Below are 23,669 nucleotides of genomic sequence, written 5' to 3' on the forward strand. Positions count from 1 at the left end.
CGGCTCACCAGCCGCATTGCTTCCCTGGGGAAGCTGCGTGATGCTGGGCATCACCCCCTCTATTCATTTAAAAACGCTTCTTGTTGCTCCGGGCCTCTTTTTTTATAGCTTCTGCTAGGACGTTTGCAAGGTCAGAGGTCTTTTCTCGTGTGACGTCTAATCTTCCCGTCGCCCTGTTCAGTACATTTTCACCTCGGACGTTGCAGCTTTCACCTGTGGTCGTGGGACTCAGGTGTCTGATCTCTTCCAAGTCTCTACCTAACTTTTTGGACGTGGGCAATGCGGTTGTAACACCTTCCTTAGTGACTTTGTCTCCAATCTAAGGTCTACGTTGCTTCTGGGTCACTTTGAGTTGATTTTTCTCTGCCTCACAGATGGCATTTCCCCAATTCTTGCTTAGCCAGAAAGTTTTGATTGGATGCCAGGCTTTAGGAGCTTTGGGTGCTGGAAGTTTTTTGCTATAAATACCTCTGCACTTTGTTGTGGCTCACAGTCAAGTTGCATAGACACTGTTTGGCCCTTTTGGGTCTTGCTTTTTGGGATCAACTCGGCAGGACCAGCCTAGTGGTCTAATTATTCCTGTTTCCTGTATAAGTCACCCGTGTCCCTGAGTTGTGAGGCTTTCCAGCATGGCTGGTGGACCTGAACAGCAGCTGCAAGCGAGCATGGTCGACCCCTAACCCTTCAGGTGGCTCGCTCCTGGTCTCTGAAGACATCTTCATGGGAATGTGCTGGTGGGTAGGTTCCCTGTGCTCGTTGGAGGGAGTCCTCTGCAATCTCCATAGTTCTCAGTCTGAAGCTTCTCTTCCCTGGGACTCGGCCTCTGCAGTCCAGGGGCCTCCCTCTCCCTGGATATTCATCTCTGTCTCTGCAGCTCAGGGAACTGCCTCCTGTTCTGCACCAGCCGGGAGCTGTGTCAAGGCCACAAGATGGGGCCATCTCTTCGGGATCACCACCCTCTGTTGCCTAAATCCAGTGTCTTGGAAGTTTTTTTTTTTTTTTTTTTTTTTTTTAAATCCATTCATTGTTTCAGGCAGGAGCATAAATCTGGTCCCTGTTACTCCATCTTGGCCAGAAGCACAAGTCTAGGGCTCCCTTTTAAGTTTCTATATTTTTCTCTGATTCCAGCAAATGAAAGTGTATTAGATCTACATGTTAGTGAGAAAACCTAAAAAACATATATAGTAAGACTTTTGTGTATAATTTTTTAATTAAAACAAATAAAAGCAGTTGAACAGGCACGGCATTTCAAGACATCAAAAGTCAAACGCAGTTAGCTGTCCTGGATAAATTCTAGCCTCTTCCAGGAGAGGTTGTACCCTCTGGAAAGATCTCCACAGCCAAAGAAAGAAAAGAGATAGAGTGATTTCCTGGGGCAGGAATGTGCATAATAGTCTCAAACTTCCTCTTAACTTGTGGCATGTTCCTTCTCTCTCTCTCCTTCTAAAATTGCAATAGCTGGGTCTGGCTTTAAAGTTAGAGAGACTATTAACGTGTTTATGTTAGTAGCTGAACATTTGGTTTCACTTAAAGAGTCTCTGTTTAAGTCAAATACTAATATGAAAGAATAACACATTCAGTATTTCAAAATGTTCCTATTTCAAAACCAAAGCAGCCTCTTTTGAAGACTCAACTTCCCTAGTTCTGTTTTGACCAGACACTGGAGAACAGGGAAACCAAACCAGTCTCTCAGAAATGCGCTCCTGACCACAGCTCCATGTGGGCGGACCAACAGTTCACTGTCGGTTCCTGGAAAAGGCAGGCAGGCCTAGGAGCCACCTTTAACTGCTGGTCCTCTGTTGGGCTGCTCTTGACCCGGCCCTCTCCTCTGGAAGTAATGAAGGCCGCTGAGACTTGTTGGTTCCCCTCCTGGTGCTCTTCTGAGTCCCTGCTGGCCTGCCCTGGATGTTCTGGAGGCCCTCCGTGGCTCCTTACCTCTTCCCAGCTATGTCCAGAAAGATGTGTCTCCCTGACTCTTTCCACAGTGGCCTGGTCCTGCCGGAGGCGTCTCAGGAAACACAGCGCCAGGCTCACGGAGCATTCTCCTGCATTTTCTATGGGACGGCTCACTCACTGTTTGTGGGGCCTCAGCTCTGAATGCTGACGCGGGTCTTGGTGCAGACCTCTGTTATGTGCCACAAAATCGCTCCCAGATCTGCTGTGCTTCAGTGTGATCATGAATCATTGTTTTTGTGTCTGTGCCAATTGTTTGGAGATTTTTAATGCCATAATACTTTGTAGAGTTATGAAATGCTTTTGAAAGTCATGTGCTAGAGAAGTGCTATCTGACAGAAACATAATGTGAATCGCATACGTTATTTTATTTTATTTTTTCATTTTTGGTACTGGGGATTGAACCCAGGGGTGGTCTACCACTGAGCTACATCTCCAGTACTTTTTTTTTTTTTTTAATTTTCAGACAGGATCTTGGTAAGTTACTAATGGTCTCTCTCACTTGCTGAGACTGGCCTTGAACTTGCAATTCTCTTGCCTCAACCTCCAAGTTGCTGGGATTACAGGCATGTGCTACTGTCCCCGGCTAGCACTTACATAATTTTAAATGATGTATTAGCTACTTTTGAGAAAGTGAAAAGAAACTTGTTAAAGTTATTTTAATAATATATATTTTAAACTCAAGATATTATCATTTCAACACGGAACCTGCAGTAGAATCTTCAATGTCCCCCCAATTCTGTGTGTTGAAGACTTGATACCTAGGGTGGCTCTGTTGGGAGGGACTGCTGGGGCCCAGAGGGAGGTCCTGAGGTCACTGAGGCTGTGCCCTTTAAAGGGTTGTGGACACTGGTCTCTTCCTGTTCTTGCTCTTCTTTCCTGGCCACAAAGTGAATTATTTTCTCTCTCGGGTGATTACCACCACTGCCATCTGGCATCCGCATTAGGGACCCAAAGAAAGGATCTACCTAGTCACTGATCAGAACCTCAGAACAGTGAATTAAATAAATCTTTGATAAATTAGTTATTGCAGGTATTTTGTTATCGTATCAGAAAGCTGAGTAATACAGAATAAATTAAAAGTTAATGTGATATATATATATATATATATATTTTTTTTTTGGGTGTTGGGGATCAAACCCAGGGCCTTGTGCTTGCAAGGCAAGCACTCTACCAACTGAGCTATCTCCCCAGCCCCTAATGTGATATTTTGTATCTTTTTCCCCACTGTGATGCTGGGGATCACATCCAGGGTCTCACTGATGCTAGGTTATCACTGAGCTACATCCCTACACCCTGCATTATTTTTTACCCATACTAAGTCCTCAAGGTCTGGGGTACTTAGACCTGCAGCACACCTCAATTTGGACCAGCCACATTATAAGAGCTCAACAGCCACGTGTGACTGGCAGCTACCAGACAACACAGTTCTAGTGGGTGGGATTTGACCAACAGGAAAATAAAATTGCATAGCACAGTTATGTCCTTTTTCAAGGTCCTGTGGGGTTCTAGGGTAACTTTCCCAGGAAAAGATACTGCGAAGGAAGACATTCAATCCTTTATAAGGTGGGTTCTTTGGAGGAACTTACACAAAGTTGCGATGGTAACAGGGTAGCAATGACAACACTGTTGGCTCAAAACCCATCAATTACGTTTCTCATCAAGGACAGGGACAGGAGCTGGGTCATAAACACAGACGCCTTCTCCACACCCAGGACACTGCTGTCTCTTGAGGGAGCGAGGTATCGAACAGAGCCACGCAACCAGACGTGCTAAGTGCTGCAGAGGAAGGTGGCCAGGTGCGAGAGCTGAATCGCGGGCTCGACTTAGTGTGAAGTTTAGGAAAACATTCCCTGGGGCGGATTTTGAGCTGATTTAGAAGATGTGTAGGTGCTACTGCCAAAGGGGAGGGGGACGCTTCTGAGGGGAAGGAAGTTCCTAAGCAAAGGCGGCGGGAACTACGGCACACCCCAGGGTTTGAGGACCGCCTCTGGACATGGGACCCAGAGAGAGATGTGACCTGGGTGGCAGAGGCTGGCTTTGCCCCTCTCTCCATGGGGACCCCCAGCAGCACACTTGCGAGGTGCTCTTTACAAGAGAGCTTGGTGGCCCACATGACCGTGGTGACCAGACAGATGGAGAGAAGCAGGCAGCCTGGAGAAAGGCAGGAAGGTAAGACAGACGGGGCTTTGCCAGGGGGCCGCGGGGAGTTCAGCCATCACACTAGAACAAGCCGAAGGAAGACCAGACTTGGAGAGGAAGGTCGCACAGGGTGTTGAGGGCCCAACAGACATCCCAGCGGAAATGTCAGGGAGAGTATGAGTTAGTGCTCTGCTACTAGAAGAAAATACCCAAGCCTGGATACTTTACAGATAAAAGAGGACCATTTAGCACACAGCTTTGGAGGCTGGAAATCCAAACAGTGTGGCTGGCCCCCTGACTGCCTCACATCCGGCAGATGGCACTAAGGGGGGAGCCCTGAGGGAGATCACACGATGCTAATGGAAGTCAGCACAAGGCAGGGCAGCCTCTGTCTTCTAAAACAGCCTGTCTCATGGGTCCCATGAGCTACCTTGATTCCTTCTGAGGAAGCACCGCGCTGACCTCACTGCTTCCCGCTATGTCCCGCCTCTTAAAGGTCCATCACCTCCCACACCCGCACACCGGCCACTGAGCTTCCCACACACCAGCCCCAGGTGGACAAGCCGCATCCGAATCATAGCGGGAGGCAGCTGAATACGCGGTCTGGAGCTCAGAGGAGAGGTCGACCCCTGAGAGCATCAGTGTGCGCTGCCCTCTGCGTGGCCTCCTGGCCTGGAGGCTGCGTGCAAGCTCTGGCTGCTCAGGCCTTCTCCCTCTGCCTCAGGGTGATCCTTGCCCCTCCTTCAGCCCCACATGGACCGTGGCTCCCTGGGGACCCTTCCCGAGCCCCGGATGGTGGTGGCCCTTGTGCACCATTGCCTGGCCTTCTGGCATTCAGAGCAGCGGCCAAGTGTGGTTTCCCACCCACTGGAGTCCTGGTTTGATTGACAGCTGTCTCTGTCACTAGAATGGAAGAACAGGAACAAGTATTTTTTTCCTTTCCAAGTAGACTTTATGTCCAAGAGCAATTTTAGGTTCACAGAGAGATTGAGCAGGAAGTCCGGGGGATTCCCACCTGCCCCTCCTCCACCATGCGCACGCCCCCCGCTGACGCATCTCCCCCCAGGTGCTGCACTTGTAACAGAGACACACCGTTGTCACCCACAGCCCGCAGCTCACGGCAGCTCCTTCCTGGACGGCAGGCTTGCACAGATGCAGCGTGCTGTGCAGCATCCTGCAGAGTGGTCTCTGCACTGCAGATCCCCGTGCTCTGCCCAGTCGCCCTTCTCTCTCTCGACGCCTGGCAAGCAGCGATCTTCCAAATGTCCCCATGGTTTTGCCTCTTCCAGAATGTCACATGGGGGCGTCCTGCAGGCTGCGCCCTTGGCAGACTGGCTGCTTTCACTGGAGATGTGTGTCTACGTGTCCTGCACGTCTCCTCACGACTTGGGGTGGATCTTCTGCCCCTGTGTAAAGTGGACGCTCGTTTCCTTGTTGTGGAGTTAGGGTTCCCTGTGTTCCCCCTCTTTCGCTGCCTCCAGTGGCCCAGTGTCCAGGAGCACACCAGCAGGAGTCCAGTGACCGTTGACTGAGTGGAGAGAGCACAGGTCGGTGGCCTGGAACTGCCGCCGTGGGAAGCCCTGGCGATCCACGTGGGGAGTGCGGAGTGCGGCATGCAGGACCGAGCTCTGGGGCTCCTCCTCCGATGGCTGAGTAGAGGAAACCATCCCAGGGCCTGGGCCCAGGCGTGACAGAGAAGTGCAGGCGGAGGCCACCAGAGGGCCGGAGTCTCGAGAGGACGGGGTCGGGAGGAGCAGAGCGGCTGGCAGGCTCACCTCTGCTCCAGCCCCTCGGTGTGCAGAAGAGTGAGGGTCTGTGGGCCGTGGCGAGAGCCGGGGGGAGCCAGCCCGCTGGGCTCACCGCTCCCGTCGCCGCTCAGGACAACCTGCCACACACTTTGAATGCTGGTGCCTTAACCCGGGGCCTGACCCATCATAGCAGGAGCCCTGCTGGCCGAGCAAGGGTAAAGACATTCTGGAAAAGCTTTAGGATGTCCAACCAGGGTGACATCCGGCACCTGGGCGCACGGCCGAGCTCTGCCATCCAGCGCTCTCTCCAGGACATTTCGTGGTAACATACAGAGGAGATGGCTTATTTGTCTCAGCTCTTGCTCTGGTGTTAAAATTCGTCCCTGCTGTGAATGTTAAGGAAACTCCCGAGCAGCAGCTGCAGCTGGGCTGTAGGCAGTGCTGAGAAACACCACCCTGGTCTCCAGCTGAACCAGGCTTGAAGTGCAACGCTGTCCCCTGGAGCGGGCTGGCCTCTCATACGCTCTCCTCGCTCCCTGGAGAGAGGCCCTTGGTGCACCCGTGTGGAGTAGCCGGCCATACCCTGGAAGAGGGAATTCAGTGGAGCAGAGGGAACGCCGGAATTCTATCAGAAGGAGCTGCGGAAGGTTAGTCCGGTTTCTTCAGTGTGATCTGCAGGTAATTACTAATCACACCCTCTGAACTTCCGTCTCTTCATCTAAGACGTGTGGACGATCATTGCTTTGCTGGCCAAGATGACGACCTCACATATTTGAAGGCACTGACCACGTGGTAGACATCAACAAAATTCTTGTTCTTTCATCTTAATGGAGAAGTGAGGAAAAAACAGAATCCATAGTTTTTCAGTGAAGTTTTTGTTAATGGGAATATGTCACGTGTTCAGGGGCACAGTCTGGTGAAAAGTGACCTGACGTCGGGACCTGCCTGCCGTTTATGAAGTGAGGCGTCCCCCTCAGGGCCTGGCTCCAGCCCTGTGGATACCAGAGCCTGCAGAAACTCAAGTCCACCGTGTACAGTGCCACTGCATTTCAAAGAGCCTAGCCCCCCTCCCGTGTACCCTGCCGCCTCTAGATGTGCATGCTATGTGCAGAGGGTCACCCTGTGTTGACCGGGGCATATTAACAGGGGAGCAGACTACGTGTTTCACAGATGCAGTTTTCTGTCTGAGATTTTCTACAGTCTTGGTGGACTCCACGAAGGCATAGCGCGATCTCCACCAAGGCATAGCGCGATCTCCACCAAGGCATAGCGCGATCGCTTGGGAGGGGGGCAGTATTGCCCTTAAAATGAATTTCCTAAGGTATGCGACATGCAGTTTCCTCCTCCACAAACACTAATGCTGCTGGCTTCCTGGGGGTTGCTGTAGGGGTCTAGCGTGATATAGCTACCCGCTGGGGGGACCTGCCAGTGAAAAACCCAGCAGTTACCAACATGAGCCAAAGGAGAACCTTGTTGGCTCTATTGCTAACCTTGGGCAAAGGCAAAGGTGACCTGCCCAGGGGATACCTGCAGCCGTGAACCCAGACGCCTTAGTTAAGTTCCTCTGTCTCCTGGATCTGTGACCAAGTGTGGCACTTCTTTTATTTCTTGTATGTTTTTGGTACTAGGGGTTGAATGCAGGAGCGCCCTCCCACTCAACTACATCCTCAACCTTTTTGAGTCAGGGTCTTGCTAAGTTGCTGAGGCTGGCCTTGAACTCGCAATCCTCCTGCCTCGGCCTCCCATGTCACTGGGATTACAGGCGTGTGCCATGGCCCTCAGCAGCACTTCTTTTAAAGCAACCACCAGGAGAAGGTCCTGCCTAGGTTGTCCAAGCTTGAGGACCTTAAATAGGTGTCGTCTCATTGGTACATCCTCAGCCCCTGCTGCTCCCCAGAGGCGGTCTGATTGCAGGCCAGGCAAAAGTAAGAGGTGAACCTGAAACTTCATTGCATCAGGTCACCCAGCAGACAGGAGGGAAGGAGGCCTCTACCCTGGGAGATCCAGTGGTCACCATCCCAACCAAATTGGCTTCTCCAGTGTGTTACTTGTTGTGTGACTGCGACCAAAGTCTCTGACAAGAACAACTCAGGGGTGGAAGAGGTTTCCTGGGTCTCACGGTTTCAGAGGTTCAGTCCATAGGCAGCCAACTCCATGCGGGGCCTGAGTGAGCAGCACCTCCTGGAGGAAGGGCCCAGCAGAGGACAGCCGCTGGGCTCCTGGCAGCCAGGAAGCAGAGGAGGGCTGCGGGCGGGCAGAAGTGGCCTCTGGAAGACCCAGGCCGCCTCCACCTCCAGCACCACCCCCGGGGCGTTCCAACCAGGGTGGGCGCCGTAGGCCACAGCTCTCACCCGCAAAGCCTCCGACATTCCCGCACCCCCGGGGCCCTGGGGAGCCCAAGTCCATCCGCGCCAGGCAGCCATGGGATATTTACATGGGCACTTGCGCCACGCAACAGTGAAGGGCGGGGCAGGAGGCGAAGCCTGCGTCTCCCAGGGGAAGCCCCACGGGGCCACGCTCCAGGCACTCTAGGAGAACCAGTGATTCCAACGCCCGGAAGCCTCGGGTGATGCAGCGAGGCCCCAGGTGGCGGAGATTGAAGCTGCCGCACCTGCGCTCCACCCGACGGCCAAAGCAGCGCAAGGCGAGCGTGGAGTGTGCCCCCGACCGCGCGGATCAGAGCGTCTGCGGCGAGGATCTCGAGGGACACTCCTGTTGGTGCTTTCGTTCTTGGCTCACATGCCCAAGATCTTGGGGGTGAAATGGGATGCGACCTCTGCTCTCAGATCGTTCAGATGAAGATGAAGATGAAGATGTAGAGAGAGAGGAGGGAGATGTGGAGAAAAGGAGGGAGGGAGGGAGCAGAGAGGAAGGGAGGAAGCAAATCCCTATCAGTTGGTGAGTGTAGGTCTCGGGGTCTGAATGGTGCGTTCTATTCTTCCACCTCCTCCACAGTTTAGAAAGTTTTTAAAAGAAAATGTTTGGGGCAGCTGCGTGAGGTGCCGCACGCCTGTCAGCCCAGCAACTCGGGAGGCTGAGGCAGGAGGATCTCAGGTTCAAAGCCAGCCTCAGTAACTTAGCGAGGTCCTGAGCAACTCAGCAAGACCCTGTCTCTAAATAAAATATTTTTAAAAGACTGGGGACCTGGCTCGGGGGTTAAGTGCCCCTGGGTTCAATCCTTGCTACAAAACAAAAAAATCAGGGGCAAACTACAGCATGAGCCCAGTACCATTGCCCCACCCAGGGAAGTGGCCTCTCTGGCAGCAGCCACTTGGCAGCACACCAGAGCCAGTGGGCAGGCTGCCTGCGTGACCAGGGGAGGCTGGAAGGTGGTGCGAAGTCTGTTAGAGGCAAAGCAACTGGAGCACAGCAGCCTTCCGTGGAGTCCAGAGGTTCCCGCCTCCCAAACCTCCTGGACCCGCAACCCCTGGGGAAAGGAACTGCACGTACAGTCACGTCTGCAGTAAGAGCCGACAGGGAGATCCAAACCTCGTCCACTGTCCCACCGGCTCTCACACTGATGTGGCTTAAAACGCCATTTTTACCTCAAATAAGAAGGCCATCTATCATCTCAGTACCAAGTCCTTTTCTTTTCTGGGTACCAGGAATTGAACTCAGGGTAACTGACCACTGAGCCACGTCCCCAGCCCTTTTTTGCATTTTATTTAGAGACAGGGTCTCACTGAGTTGCTTAGCGCCTTGTTAGTTTGCTGAGGCTGGCTTTGAACTCTCGATCCTCCTAACCTCATTCTCCCGAGCCACTGGGGTTACAGGCGTGTGCGATGGCACCTGGCTCAGGGTGAGGTTCTTAAAAAATGGACTCAGTTCAGTCATGAACACGTGCCCCTCGTTCTATCCCTCCCTTCCCCCGTGAATGTAAATATTCACAGTGTACAACAGATTTGGAAATATGTATAGTTCAGATATAAATAAACTACATGTGTGCAGTGGAATGATGAAATCAACCTGATTAACAAATGCACGACTGCACATACATTTTTTGTTTTAAGAGCATTTAAACTCTACTCAGCAGGGCTGGGAGTGTGGCTCGGCGGCAGAGCACTTACCTGCACACACAGGGTTCTGGGTCCCATCCCAGCACCACACACACACATGCACATGCACACACATACGTACACACGCACACACGCGCATACATGCACATGCACACACGTGCATGCACACACACATGCACACACACACAGGTACATGCACACACACACGCACCGTTGCTAAACGATGGTCACGTGCACAACACTTCTCCAGCACCTTGCCCTTGCTCCGTGGTGAACAAGGTGGTGGCCCTGGGGATAAGCAGCAGGACCCACCACTCCCCACAGGAAATCCGTGGCAAATGCTCGGGCAGTGGCCCGGGCCTCAGCTCAAGCCCCAGGTGCTGCACCCCGGAATTCTGCTTCGCCCTTTGGAGCACCCCAGAATGCGCGGCCCCTGGAATGAGGTGAGGTCCGATCACAGGAGGGAGCGAGGGGCACCGGCCTTCCCCGCGTCTGAACTTCTCAGTTCTGAACGAGCCGCCCTGTCTTCCCTGATCGTCTCCAGGTCTGACACGGCCTCTGCCCCGTCCTGCGCGCGCGCTCGCAGGTCACGTGATGTGTTCCGTGTTTCTCGAGCTACCCCGGTTGCTGGGGCTGCTGTCAGCTGACACTCCCGAGGGCCCCCCTGCACTGGTCGCTTCAGGTTGCTGGTGACAGAGCGCCGGCCTGGATGAGTTATGGAGCAAGGAGGCCACTTCCGCTGGCCGGCTGGTCCCAGGTGCAGGGCTGCGTCTGGGCGTGGCTCCGCCGGCATGGCCCGAGGCAGCGCCTCAGTGCAGACAGGCAGGAGCACGCAGGTGGCTTCCGGTAGCTCCCTCTTCTCAGTAGGCCGCGGGATTCGGTCCTGGGTCCCTCCTATGGGCAGCCTGACCCACTCACTCCCAGAGGCCCCACTCTGGACTTCCTGCCTCACGGTGGGAACTAAATCCCAACCCCTGGAGCTGGGACACAGCCCTACCCACACCACAGCACCCACAGAGGCCCTGTCCTGCGGGGTGACCTGCGCAGGAAGGGAAATGTGTCAGCAGGTTCTGGAGAGTTCTGGGTCCCAGGGAGAGGATGTGGCTGCTCTCTCGAGAGGCGGACCAGGCCCGCGAGGCTGATGAGAGCTGCGGCCCCTGAGCCCTGGTCAAATCCTGTCCCTCTCCACCAGCTGGCTTCCACCTCCCGCCTGTGGCTGACCCCCAGCACCTGAGGTTACAGAACCGAAGTCCGGAAGCACAGAGATGCTAAGTGAAATCCGGGGCCTCCTGGTCACACCCCTGCAAGGCTGTTGCTGGACTCCCCCCAACCAGACCTCTCCCCACGTCCACCCAAGCCCACAACAGTGGCGGCCGTGAGTTGGAGGCCGTGAGTCCACAGCTGCCCCTCCCTCTCTTTGGGGTGGAAGGAGCACATTCATCAGGGAAAGGGTCTCACGGGACCTTCCCACAGGTGGTCTGCCAGAGGACGCCTGACTTATGCCACTTATGCCACAGCCATGAGGCGGGGGGACAGGTCGCCCTTCCGGTGAAGTCCGCTGGGAGCACCAGTCAACCCAAAGGCACGCCCGTGAAGACCTGGAACTCCCCCAGCCGTGGAGGGAAGGTGGACCCCTCCTCCCTTCTTCCTCCCTCTCAGTCCCCTTGCTCTATTCACTCATCTCTTCCATTTTCATGGATTCCCTCCTCCCTTTCCCCCTGATTCTGCTCCAGCTTCTACACATGAGAGAAAACATCCAGCCCCTGACTTTCTGAGTCTGGCTTATTTCACGTAGTTCCGTCCACTTAGCAGCAAATGCTGTGATTTCACTCCTCTATGGATGAGAACTCCACTGGGCACGCACGCCCCATTTTCTCAATCCTTCGGCCTGCTGATGGGCACCTGGGCTGGCTCCACAGCTTGGCCACTGTGCACTATGCCGCTATAAGCATGGGTGAGGCTAAGTCATTCTTAAAAGAAAGTCCACTCACCCCACCAAGCAGGAAAGCCATGTCCTCAGGTAACAGGGCCAGGTGCACTGAGTGCCGGGGAGGGTTTGTGGCCTTTCCCTCCCTGATGGTCCCAGCTGCCTTGCTCTGGAAGGTGGTAGGAGGTGCCAGGCACCCCTCGGGAGTGGAGGCCACCCTCAGCATCATCTTGCCCAACTTCCTTCGCGGCCTTTGGAGGACGTCAATGGCACGGCCAAAGTCTCCTAATGCTGGTAGGACTGCCCCGTGGGGAAGCAGGGGAGTCCTCTCAGGCAGAGGGAGAAGGCAGGAAGGTCCCAGGAGGAAGCCCACAAATGACATCTGGGAGCTGCTCGGATGGAGACCAGCGTCCTCAGACTCCAGTGTACACACACCATGGCTTCTGTCAGTAGTCTGGGCAGGAGCTCGAGAACTGGGGTGTATAGCAGCAATTTCCAGACAACCCCAGAGTCGCTGGTGCAGGGAGACACTGTGAGAACCACCGATCTGGAGATTCAGTGGTTTGGGACTTCTTCAAAGGTACAGACGTAGGAAAGGAGACTAAGATGGTGCAGGACCCAGGGGTAGGTATGATTTCATAGCACCCTGAACGCTGAAGAGTTCTGACTTCATCTGGATGGGCAAGGGGGAGCCATACAAGGTTTTTTGGGCAGAAGAATGGAATTTAAAAATGTAACCCATGCAGGGTGCGATGGCGTATGCCTCTCATCCCAGCGGCTCTGGAGGCTGAGGTAGGGGATCACACATTCAAAGCCGGCCTCAGCAACTCAGCGAGGCCCCAAGCAACTCAGTGAGATCCTGTCTCTAAATAAAATGTATAAAAGGGCGGGGGATGTGACTCAGTGGTTAAGTACCCCTGGGTATCTATTAGACGGTGCTTACTGAGCATCTGCTCTGTGCTCCAGTGCAGCACCCAGGGAAGCTGGGAGCCAGGCTTGCTGTGCTGGCCTCGCCAAGTTCACAGGTACAATTAACCATCACGAACTTTATTGTTGGGTTTATTATTTTCTCTTTAGGGCTGTTAAGAACTCTGGGGCATTGAGAATAGACAGTTGAGCGGGAAATGTTTCCTGAGGTCAGTGACTATTTATTATTTTTACTCTACAGGAGAGATTCCTCACCCTGCCGAAACGCCACAGCCTTAGGGGTGCTGTTCTTCCTGCCTGGAAGCCAGCTGGCCACTCACGGTCTTGCGGCTGGCTCCTCGCTCTCTGCGGCTGGCGTTGGTATTTCATCTCCCACCCTGCTCAGCAATTTCACCTGCGTTTTCCTGTCCTCACTACAACTAAAGCTGAACTAAAGTCAGCGACCACGTGGGGTGGCAGTTCCCATGCCTTTTGAAACTCCGGGCCTGAGCCCTGGCTGTGGCCCATCAAGGGTGACCTTTGCAGGGCCTCTGCCTCAGTGTTAAGAGGAACAGCACCTTCCTCCAGGCCCTGGCGAAGGTGGCCCTGGCACCTGGCCGGCAACTAAGGCTGAGTAAGGGTGAGCTCTTACTGTGGCCCGTCATTCTTCCTCCCGGATGTTCGTCTTCAAGAGACGTGTCCCCGGTTCTCCTTCCTTCCCCTCCCTATCCTCCGTAGGGAAGCTGAGAGCTTTCAGGTTCTTTGTCCCTCAGAACCTAGAATTCATATTAAGATGAGTATAAATTTGCTCATGGAAAATAAGAAATGAAATGAATGTTGCGTTGGAGGAAACGCTTGTGAAGGTCTCCACAGGACAGAATGGCTGAGGACATAACAGAGAGAGAAAGTGTGACTCTCATGGGCCAGCCGGCCGTGGGGGCAGGGGGGCCTCACGCCCCTCCCGTGCCCCTCGCCCCAGCCTTGACTGAGCTTTAGGTCTCGCAGCTTTGCCTGTTTATGAGTGGAAAGCCGGGTCTCGATGCTTCCTCTGTGTTTTTGCTTAAGGGTGGAATTGCACGCTTTCTTCGCAAGTGCAGGTGCTACTTGTGAATGGCCTGATTGTGTCTGTTCATTTCTTCCCAGTGGATCGCAGTGGTTTTATCAAAATGAATCTATTAGATTTTCCTGTATAAGATCATTAGCTGAGTCGCACTAATGCCAAACATTCTCCCAGACTGTGGTTTAAAAAATGGTGCGTCTGATATCTCCTCCATGAAGCAGGTGTTGATTCCACGTGGCCACATCAGCCCTCCGCCTTGGGACTTCTGGATGTAAATGTGCATCTCCCTGCCCCTACTCAGAAGAACGAGATAATGCAGGCACCCCACTTCTGAACACGCCGAGAGCAGAACCAAGGGAGCCTGCTGGGCCCGCCTAGAGCTGTCTGCCAAGGCTGTCCCTGCAGGTGTCTCCACGCTGCGAATGCCGCCCACCTGACACTGAGCCGACTGCCACCCACCTCACAAAAGCAGCTGGGTCTCACAGCCTGCGGCTCAACTCAGACGGTGGCAGCTGCAGCCAGCGGAGCTGCCCGCGGCGGGCAGGGCACCAGGGGAGCAGTCCCTGGGTCTGCCCTTGGGATTGCATTTCCTCCCTGGCCCCGGGTCCCAAGCCTTCCCTGCCCGTCGCTTCCTGGAGCCAGCGCTGAGCAGCTTTCCTCCCCGTGGGCTTCGGCCGGATGGTCTGCCTCACCTCGGGCCCCGAGCACTGCAGCCCGATGTCCATGCACTGAGGTCTCCGAAAGCACGAGCCAAGTACACGTCTCCTCTAAGTTCTTGTCAGGCGTTTCGTTCACGGTGACTAACACAGATGGGATCAGCCTAATTTGTGAATCCATAATATCTTTAAACCAAATTTGTTGAGATTTTGTTTTTAATAATGATACAGTGGTGGAAACAAGCTTTTCTCAAGAGTTCCAAGATAGTTGGAACCTTAAGGGGATTTGGTCAACCATTAAGTACTTGGTACGTCAAGGTTCTTGGTAGAGTACGATAGTTGGAGATTCTGAAAGCACTTCACATTACAGAGCACTAGCGAGAGGCGTGTCCCCGTCTGGGGCTCTTGGGAATTCAGGCAGAGTGCACACATTCATGCACCCGCTCACACTCTGTACACTCATGCACACACACAGGCACCTGCTTACACCCTGTATACTTGTGCACACATGCAGGCACCCACTCACACTCCTGTGCACTCGTGCACACACACAGGCACACACTCACAGTCCTGTACACTTGTGCACACACACACAGGCACACGCTCACACACATGTACACTCACGCACACGTTCACACTCCTGTACACTCATGCACACACATAGGCACACGCTCATACTCCTGTACGCTTGTGCACACACTCATGCACCCACTCACACTCTGTACACTCGCGCACACGCTCACACTCCTGTACACTCGTGTACACACACAGGCACATGCTCATACTCCTGTACACTCGCGCACACACTCATGCACCCACTCACACTCTGTACACTCGTGCACACACTCATGCACCCGCTAACACTCCTGAATACTCGTGCACACACTCACGTACCCACTCATTCTCTGTACACTCGTGCGCACACACAGGCACACACTCATGCACCCACTCACACTCTGTACACTCGCGCACAACACAGGCACACGCTCATACTCCTGTACACTTGTGCACACATGCAGGCACACGCTCACACTCTGTACACTCGTGCACACACTCATGCACCCGCTCACACACTTGCACACACATCCTCATGCACCCCCTACACACATACACATGCACCCACCACACTCTTGCACACTCACTCTTACACAACTCTTCCACACCTACCCACACAGACTTGCAACCCCTCCAGCTTGTGTTGGAGACTCCGACTCTGGCCATTTGTCACCTTGAGGACTTTCCTCTTCACTTGGGGGCTGGTTTTAATTGCATTCGCGTTTCGTGGATTCGGGAAGCTACGCCCATTTCCTTAATGGGAAGAGTAACCGAAGAGAAGCAAACACAAGAAGATGCTGGCGTGTGGCTGCACAGCACAGCTGCCTGGTTGTTTGCTTTCCCTTGCTGGCTGCAAGCCAGTCAGTGTCCTCTCTCTCACCTGGTTGTGTGCCAATGTCTAGCACACAGTTGGCACCTGCTGTTTGCTGAATGGATGGCAGGACCACGAACAGCAGAGGTTCCTGACAGAGAACGGTGGCCAGCAAGAAAATTAAGTTAGCTTTTAGTTTGATATCAAATAATGCTAAAGTATGAAAAACTGAAATACGACCTCTCAAGAGAAAAAAAATCCTCTGTAGAATTACTCTGAGAAATTGCAAAACTTCCATAACCAGTCAGAGAGAACAGGTCATGAATGGCCTGAGACATAAACCCTGTGTGGTCTGCATCACTGTAATTTAATTTCCCAGGATTATAGTGAACAATGATAAGAACAAGACAGGGACCACCACACAAAACAGGACTCCTTAAGATTAAGGGAGCAAAACCTCTCAGAGGGGCAGCCACGCTGGCTATCAGTCTTTTTAAAAATTTTTATTAGCCATACTGTGAATTGAATCCAAGGATGCTCTACCACTGAGATACAGCCACAGATTTTTTTTTTTTTTTGGCAGGGGGATAGACAGGGTTTTTCTAAGTTTCAAAGGCTGACCTTGAACTTGCCGTCCTCCTGCCTCAGCCTCCCAAGTTGCTGGGATTCCGGGTGTGTACCGCCCATCTGGCTAACTTTCAGTCTTATGAGGCAAACTCCAGAAAATCAGAAGTTAAAAAGTGGGCCAGCCTTCAAGGCTATGGAATTTAGATAATACACCTGGAGACACAGGTTGGAAAGTCTGCCCAGCCTTCAAAGACCGTGTGGTCAGCAGAGATACCAAGAAGCTGGAGCCAGGAAGACGAGGTCACTGAGACAGGACAACAGTCCTCCCTGTTCAGAAAATCATGTCAGGGACTCTCCCAGATGATAAGGGGCACATTTCAGCTGGTGAAGGGCCAAGGAGCGGGCAGGACAGCCACCAAAATAACCTGAAGTTCACTTTAGCAGCATAGGAGAAGGCTCGCCAGGAGACACTCAAATTGGTGATGGGACAGGCATCAGGTGAGGGGTGTGGAAGGGAAGGCTGCCAGCCGTGCCTGGAGACAGTCCCCGCCCACTGCACAGGTGCCTGAGCTCTGCCCCTCTTCCCTGTCAGAGCAGCGGGGGCTGCTGTCCTCCGTTACAGCGAGCGAGCGGCACAGCAGAGTCTGGCTCCGCCTCAGCTGTGCCTCTTTCTTATTCTTCTGGCAGGGCACACCGGAACCGCCCGGGGTGACAGGACAGGTGGGAGGTGTGTGACCACTGCTTTCAGGAGGTAGAAACAGATCGACCATCTCCCCGCCATGGGCGGTGCTCATGCAGATCTCCTGCTTCACCTTCTCCAAGCCCAAAGCGCTCAGTTCCACCAGGGACGAGCGGTGTGCACAGGTGTCTGTGGAGGCCCCTTGGAGGAGGCTGGTGGCGCCCGAAGCGGGGGCCTCCCTTGTCGGGCATGGGGCAGCCACTCGCTACTTCTCTGGGTGCTGCTCCCATGTTTCTGAGAGCCTAAGGGACACGCCGTGCTCTCCCCCTGGAGGCGAAGCTGCAAGAGCAGGTGGCCCTTCACGGGGGTATGGAATCCTCTCACTTCCCGGTCTTCCCGGCCTGGGCTTCCCTGGGCACTTCTCTGCTCCGCTGCCCAGTTCTCACCTGTCCCAAGACTGTAGGCAAACTGTGGGGTTCACTCACTTCAGCTTGTCTTTTCCTTATGTATGTATTTATTTATTTATTTTTGGTGCTGGGGACGAAGCCAGGGCCACGTCATACTGGGCTCTAGCCCTGGGCTGTACCCGCCTGCGCTTCCACCCTGGTATGTCCGAGATGACCTCCTCAAGGTTTGTTGAAAGGTCTTGAGTTACAAACAAGGTAGGGCAGCACCTGCTAGTTAGACAGTTTCTGAAGCTGAAGAAGGAGGGAAGCAGAGAGGGAAGGAAGGAGGGTGTGCTTGTGCAGATGAGAAAGGAGTCATCTGAGGCTGCAGAAACAAGTCCATGCGAAAGATCTAAACATAAGTTTATTTTCCCTTAGTTTATTTTCCCTTAGTTAGCCCTTGAGCAGACCAGATGGCTAGCCCCTGGCCGACAGGGCTCATCCTGTGCCCTAGGGAGCCCAGACCAATCTGCACTGCTTCCACTGTTTCGCACGCAGAACCCACCTTGTGTTCCATTATTTTCAGAATGTTATTTGCTACAAACTTCTCTCTGTGTACAGAGCATTCACATTTCCACTAATTCCTAGAGCACGCACTGGGATACGCCATTAAATATTCCCAGTGAAGACCACAGACGGCTGAGCCTGTCCTCCAGTGTTGAGAGATCTGAGCCGCTTTCACCCCTTGGATGTTAAAATTAGTGCAATGATACTCTCTTTGCCCCATACAGGCGACTTTGTCTTGTTCTGATGTACCTGTGTGCATGGATCTGTGCACAGTCGGGCTTTGTTAACTTTTGTCATTGCTATGGTCCCCCAAATAATGTCTCCAATCAAAAAAGCGCAATCAGTTTTATGACTGTTACTGCCTTTTGCCAGTTTTTAAAGAGCGAGAGTTTCTCCAGTGGATTTATGGTAATCATTTGCTGGTGAATTACTCTTTTCTGTTGGAAGAAATTTCCATATAGATTCTTCTGAGATTGAAGCATCTTTGAAGGTTGGGAGTTCTCCAGCCTCAACGATCCTGTCGTGTGGGCAGCTCCTGTTGTGAAGATGACTCTAAGGTCTCCCAGACACCAGAGATCCACAAAGCATTAGCCTTGTCTGAACAGCATAAAATGGCTGAAGATCCTGCCTTAAACAATTCTGGGTAAGAGACTGAGACCGGAGGATCACAAGTTCCAGGACATTCTCAGCAACTGAGTGAGGGCCTAAGCAGCTTTGTGAGACACTGTCTCAAAATAAAAAATAAATAAAAAGGGCTGGGGATGTAGCTCACTGGTAAAGCGCTCCTGGGTTAAATCCCCAGTTAAAAAAGAAGAACGTAGTCCTAGGTAAGTTGCAGGAAAAAAAGGTTCATTTCTAGTCACTTAAAACAAATTTCTAGTCATATTTAGACAATGGCAATTCAGAGATGACTCTTGAACTTCTCATATAGACAGATAACTACTACATTTGTGGGTCGGTTCGTCCTGATTTATTGTACAAGGGATTTAGTCTCTAATAACTTTATTTGAGTTAAGGCTGAGTGAGTTATGAGAGTGGATGCCAGCTCAGGGATGACTTTATCAAGGAAGTGAAATTTGAGTGGGGACTTGAAGAACCAGACTTCACCAGATGCATGGAGAAGAGGCTAGTTTGGAGAGGGTATTGCAATCAAGCTGAGGAGTTTGGGGTTCACCCTGTAGGTGGTACAGCACCTTCGGAGATGGGGACGCAGCAGAAAAGTGGAAGTCTGAATTGGTGCTCATGAGAAAAACTTGCACTTTTTAATTTTTGTATTTGATAAATTGTCAGTTATGTCGCACTGAATTTTTATTCGTGCTTAAGTTTATATCAGAACCTCTTCATGTTTACAGGAAATTCAGAGGAGTTATTGGGTGCTGTGGGTGGGATGTGGTTTGAGTGTGTCCCCCAAAGGTGTGTGGGATGTGGTCCTTAGTGTGGTGGTGCGGGGAGGCAGTGAAACATGGAAGAGGTGGGGCCTACTGGAGGTCCCAGGTCACTGGGGGTGTGTCCCCCAAGGGGAGTAGGTGGTTCTCAGGCACCCTCAGCCCACAGAGGCCTGACCCCTGAAAAGCTTCCTAGCTTCACATGCTGAGATCTCTCCCTCCCTCCTACACACACTGGCACTCACCACCCACCATGAGGTCCTCTCCAGGGCTGGCAGCCTGCACCAAGCAGTTTGGACCTTCAGCCTCCAAAACTATTAGCCAAATAAACCTGTTTTCTTATAAAAAGTGAGCCTGCCTTAAATATTTTGCTATGGTAATAAAAATCTGACAAATACAACAAGCCCTTGTACAGTAAACACAGAGTACAGTAATAGAGAACATTATGAGTTTAAAAAGTTGAGAGCCACCAGGACGGTCACTCCTAAACACAGCCATCCCTCCCTTGGTGTAGAGCAGCATGCATGGCCATGGGTTGATCCCAGGACCTGGCTTCCGTGAGGCCAGGCTGCAGTCTCCAGGGTGGTCTGCTGAGGGGACATAGATCCATGAACATGATCTGGCTGTCAGACTGGGTGCCACCTGAGCAGAGAGTAAGGCTGGATCATAATGAGCCACTGAAGAGGTGACTCTCAAGGGGACGGGGAGCAGGAGGAGGGCGTGTCAGCTGGGGAGGAAGGCCTGCATAGGGACCTTCTCAGGACAGAGTCTACAAACCATACGCCATCCCAGACACCCAGGGAGTGGGCAAGAGAGCAGAGAGAGAGCAGCCAAGAGTAAGGGGGTAGCAGGGATTTTTGCTCACTTCCATCTGGGGTGGCCCTACACTCTGCAGTTCAGTGACATGGATCCTCACCAGCTCCACAGGAAGTCAACGGTGGAAACCGCTCCCACCCTGGCTGCATGGTTTTGGGAAGCCAGCAGGATGGCGGGTGGGACACGTTCTAGATGGGGTTGAACCCACTGGCAGGCAGGGCTGCCTGGGTGCCAGAGGAGCCCCAGGAAGCCCCCAGCAGGTGTCTCGGCAACTGTGTAGCAGCTGCTCCCTGCTCCCGCCCCTGAGGACAGTGAGGCATTGTGCCCAGGGCTGGGTTGTTCTGGGCTGGCCTCTCTTTCCACCCTGCCCACATAGGAGATTGTGCTTTGGACACTGAATCAAGGCTGGAGAGTGATACAGTGGGGATGTTGGATAGGACCTGTGACTTGTCTGTGGCTACTTTGGAACACTTAGTCCAGATAAGCCACCTTCTACAAGCCTGCACCTCCAGGGAGGAAAACTGCCGCTCGGGGAAGCTCACTTGCCATTTGTCTGTCTTGGGGTTCATGTAGGTCCCGAGTTCTGGAACTGTTCTCTCTGGAGCGCATGCTGGGTGATTCCCCATCTTGTGTGGCTACTCAGGTGTTAGGGAGCTTGGACCTGGCTTCAATAGGAAGGAAGCCAAAGAAAGGAGGTGGGTGTTTGCTGAGCAAATGGGAGGGCCATTGATGGCAGGAGGGACGGCAGCCCAGAGGCCCAGGAGTTGGGCAGGCAGACAAACTGTTAAAGTCGGGTTTACAGTGGAAGGAACTACTTCCAATCCACACAGCCAGTGAATCACTCCATTCCATCCAAAGGCTGACCCTGGCAGCAGGGGGTGAAATGCACCAGGCCACGGGAGAGGAGGAGAGCTGCATTCTGAAGCCAGCCTTTTTATTTCCCACTTGAGGAAGGTTCTGGAGTGTGTGGGAGCTGCATTTTGGAGCTCTTCTGGGACCTTTTTTCTGTAGGATTTTCTACACCGAGAAAAGGAGCTTCCTCTCCAGAAGGCAACTTTCCCTTTTCAGACCCTGCAATGTCAGTTTTGGAGGGAGAAAGAGACCACTGCTTCTCGAATCGTCTTTAGCTACATACAGAAAAATGAACTCAGGGCGAGAGTGGAGGGCTCCCGAGGCTATGTGACGCCCGGCACGGGACAGGCAGAGGGCCGGCTCACATTAACCCCTTCTCGTCCTCACCCCGTCTCCATGGCCAGCGGTCCTCAAAGGCTTGACTTCTGTCCAAGCCAGGTGCCATCTCCTGCTGGCACTGCCCGCGGACTTGCGAGCCACCTCCAGTGCCGCAGGCGTCGCGGCCGCACCCCGTGCGGGGTCCCGGCTCCAGCCCCGCTGGCCGCCGCCGTCCGGGCGTCGCAGGGAGTGGGCGGCCGCGGCTGGACCCGGCGCCGGGAGGAGCCGCCGGGCCACGTGACGCCGCGGCGGGGCGGGCGGCCCAGAAATAGCAGCGCGGCGGTTCCGCCCGCGGGCTGGCGCGAGCGCGGCCGAGGCGGCTGGAAGCGGCTGGGCGCGGCGCGGGCCCCGGGCCCGGACGATGCTGCAGAGCCCCGGCCCGGCCCGGCCCCGCGCACATGATGGCGATACGGGAGCTCAAAGTGTGCCTTCTCGGGGTGAGTTCGGCCGCCGGCCCGGCCCGCGGGCCCGCCCGTCGCCCTTTGTCCCCGCGCCCCGGGAGGCGGCGATCCCCGGCCCGGCGCCGGTCCGTGCGCCCCTCCGCTCCCCGTCCCCTCCCCGCGCCCCAGACCCGTGCGCCCGCGCGGCTGCCCCTGCCCCGAGCCCCGGGTCTCGCGTCCCTGGCCGGTGCGCCCTGCGCCAGCCCCGCTCCTTCCATCCGCACGCCAAGCGACCCGGGCCGCCCCGGCCTGGCCCGGACCCCTCGGCGGGGCAGGAACGGCTTTGGGTAATTTCCTCTCGGAGGAATGTTCAAGTTCCCCAAACGGCCGAGGCCCCGGTTTTCTTTCGCCTCCTGGGAGCAACTGGTTTTTTCTCTTAAAAAAAAGCCCAACCAAGGGTGAGAAAATCGAGGGCATGGTCGGGCTGGAAGGTGAAGAAAGGAAGTACTGTGTGCGCCCAGGGCGCCCAGCAGACGTTCGTGCCGCGGGTGAAAATAAGCATGACGCGAAAGCCCCGGCCCGGTCTCACTTCACGACCAAATTGGGTCTTTCTCAGCTCAAAGAAACGTGGAAGCAGCCAGAATCTAACAGCCACCAATCCGTGCGAACTGCCCCATGACCCGGGAGCCCCAGCTCCCCGGGAGTTCAGATAATATTGAGAGCCATTTCCTTGTGTCCTCGACAAGTTCCAGAATTCTTCCAAAAGAAGACGAGTCCGAAGCTGTATCTCCAATAGCCTTTGGCATCTATGCTTGTTGTACCCTGGAGGCCGGCTAATTTTGTTTTCCCAAGAAAACCATTTCCTGAGTCAAGGAGCAGGGAAAGGTAGACCCATTCCTATCCCTCTCAAAGCAACGCTAAGTGGACGGTCAGGACCGATGTGCACAGAGTGTGCAGAGGGGATGGCAAGTGGGCATCGGGTTGTGCCAGACCAAGGTGTGTCGGGCCCTTCTAGGTCCTCTGGGTCAAGGCTTCCTGATTGGCCCTACCACTGTCCTCTGCAAAATCTTTGCTTCGCTGACTAGCTGGTTGGGTGGCTGATAATTCCAGGGGAACCGGCAAAGGCCGTCTCTCCTGTTCTGTCCCTAACTTCCCTGCTGGGTGCTCCCAGTCCCTGGACTTGGCAGCCAGAGGGGGATCTGGGTAGGATGCTGTTCTGGCTTTTCTGCTGAACTGTTTGTGCTGCAGGAGTGGATTTTGTGTGTGCCAGGCTGTTCAGACCTCAATTTCAGGAATTCCTTGCTCCCCAAGAAGCCATTTCAGCCTCAGGGCTCCAGAGACTTAGCAGGAAAGTTGTGGCCTACGGAGGCAACTTTGACGTGAGTTGCGCGTGTCAGTTGGCCTTGGGGGGAAATATTTTTGCCTTTTTTTGGGACGCTATCTCGTCTCCCTTGCTATCTACTCAGGTGGCACAGGCCCCTGCCCCAATGCATATGCCTCCTTATTTTCAATATGAGTATTTAAGCAAGACTCTTTATATCCTTCTGCAAGGACAGTGATCACGTGGCAAGAGCCTTGTACCTGCAGGCGGTACAACCAACTAGCTGTGCAGCTTTGGATGAGTAATGTAGTTGCGTCATCTGTAAATGGACATAATAACATCTTCCCTTTAAGGCAGAGAATTGTACCAGATGAACGCTTAAGATACATGGTCACTTCCTGTCAGTCTGTGACTCCAGCAAAACATGAGATGAATTTTACTTCTTTTTCTCTTCATCTCCAAGAATGAAACACACTCTGCCTGGGCACTATGACACACACCTGTCATCCCAGCAACTCAGGAGGCCGAGGCAGGAGGATTGCAAGTTGGAGGCCAGCCTCAGCA

At 53.7% G+C, this 23,669-nt stretch overlaps 1 protein-coding gene across 2 annotated transcripts in view; it reads left to right on the forward strand.

Moving 5' to 3' along the window:
* The first annotated feature begins 21,653 nt into the window (after window positions 1-21,653).
* The window catches only part of Rab31 (RAB31, member RAS oncogene family), a 104,710-nt gene continuing 102,694 nt past the window's right edge, over window positions 21,654-23,669 (forward strand). Inside the window, exon 1 of one of the 2 annotated variants that reach the window (XM_047526669.1) lies at window positions 21,654-21,841. In XM_047526669.1, the coding sequence (XP_047382625.1) occupies window positions 21,803-21,841 (39 nt within the window). In that variant the 5' untranslated portion in view covers window positions 21,654-21,802. The remainder of the gene's footprint in view (window positions 21,842-23,669) is intronic. The other variant, XM_047526670.1, reaches the window with a different exon arrangement.

Source organism: Sciurus carolinensis, chromosome 15 (genome assembly GCF_902686445.1).
Source record: "Sciurus carolinensis chromosome 15, mSciCar1.2, whole genome shotgun sequence".
NCBI lineage: Eukaryota > Metazoa > Chordata > Mammalia > Rodentia > Sciuridae > Sciurus > Sciurus carolinensis.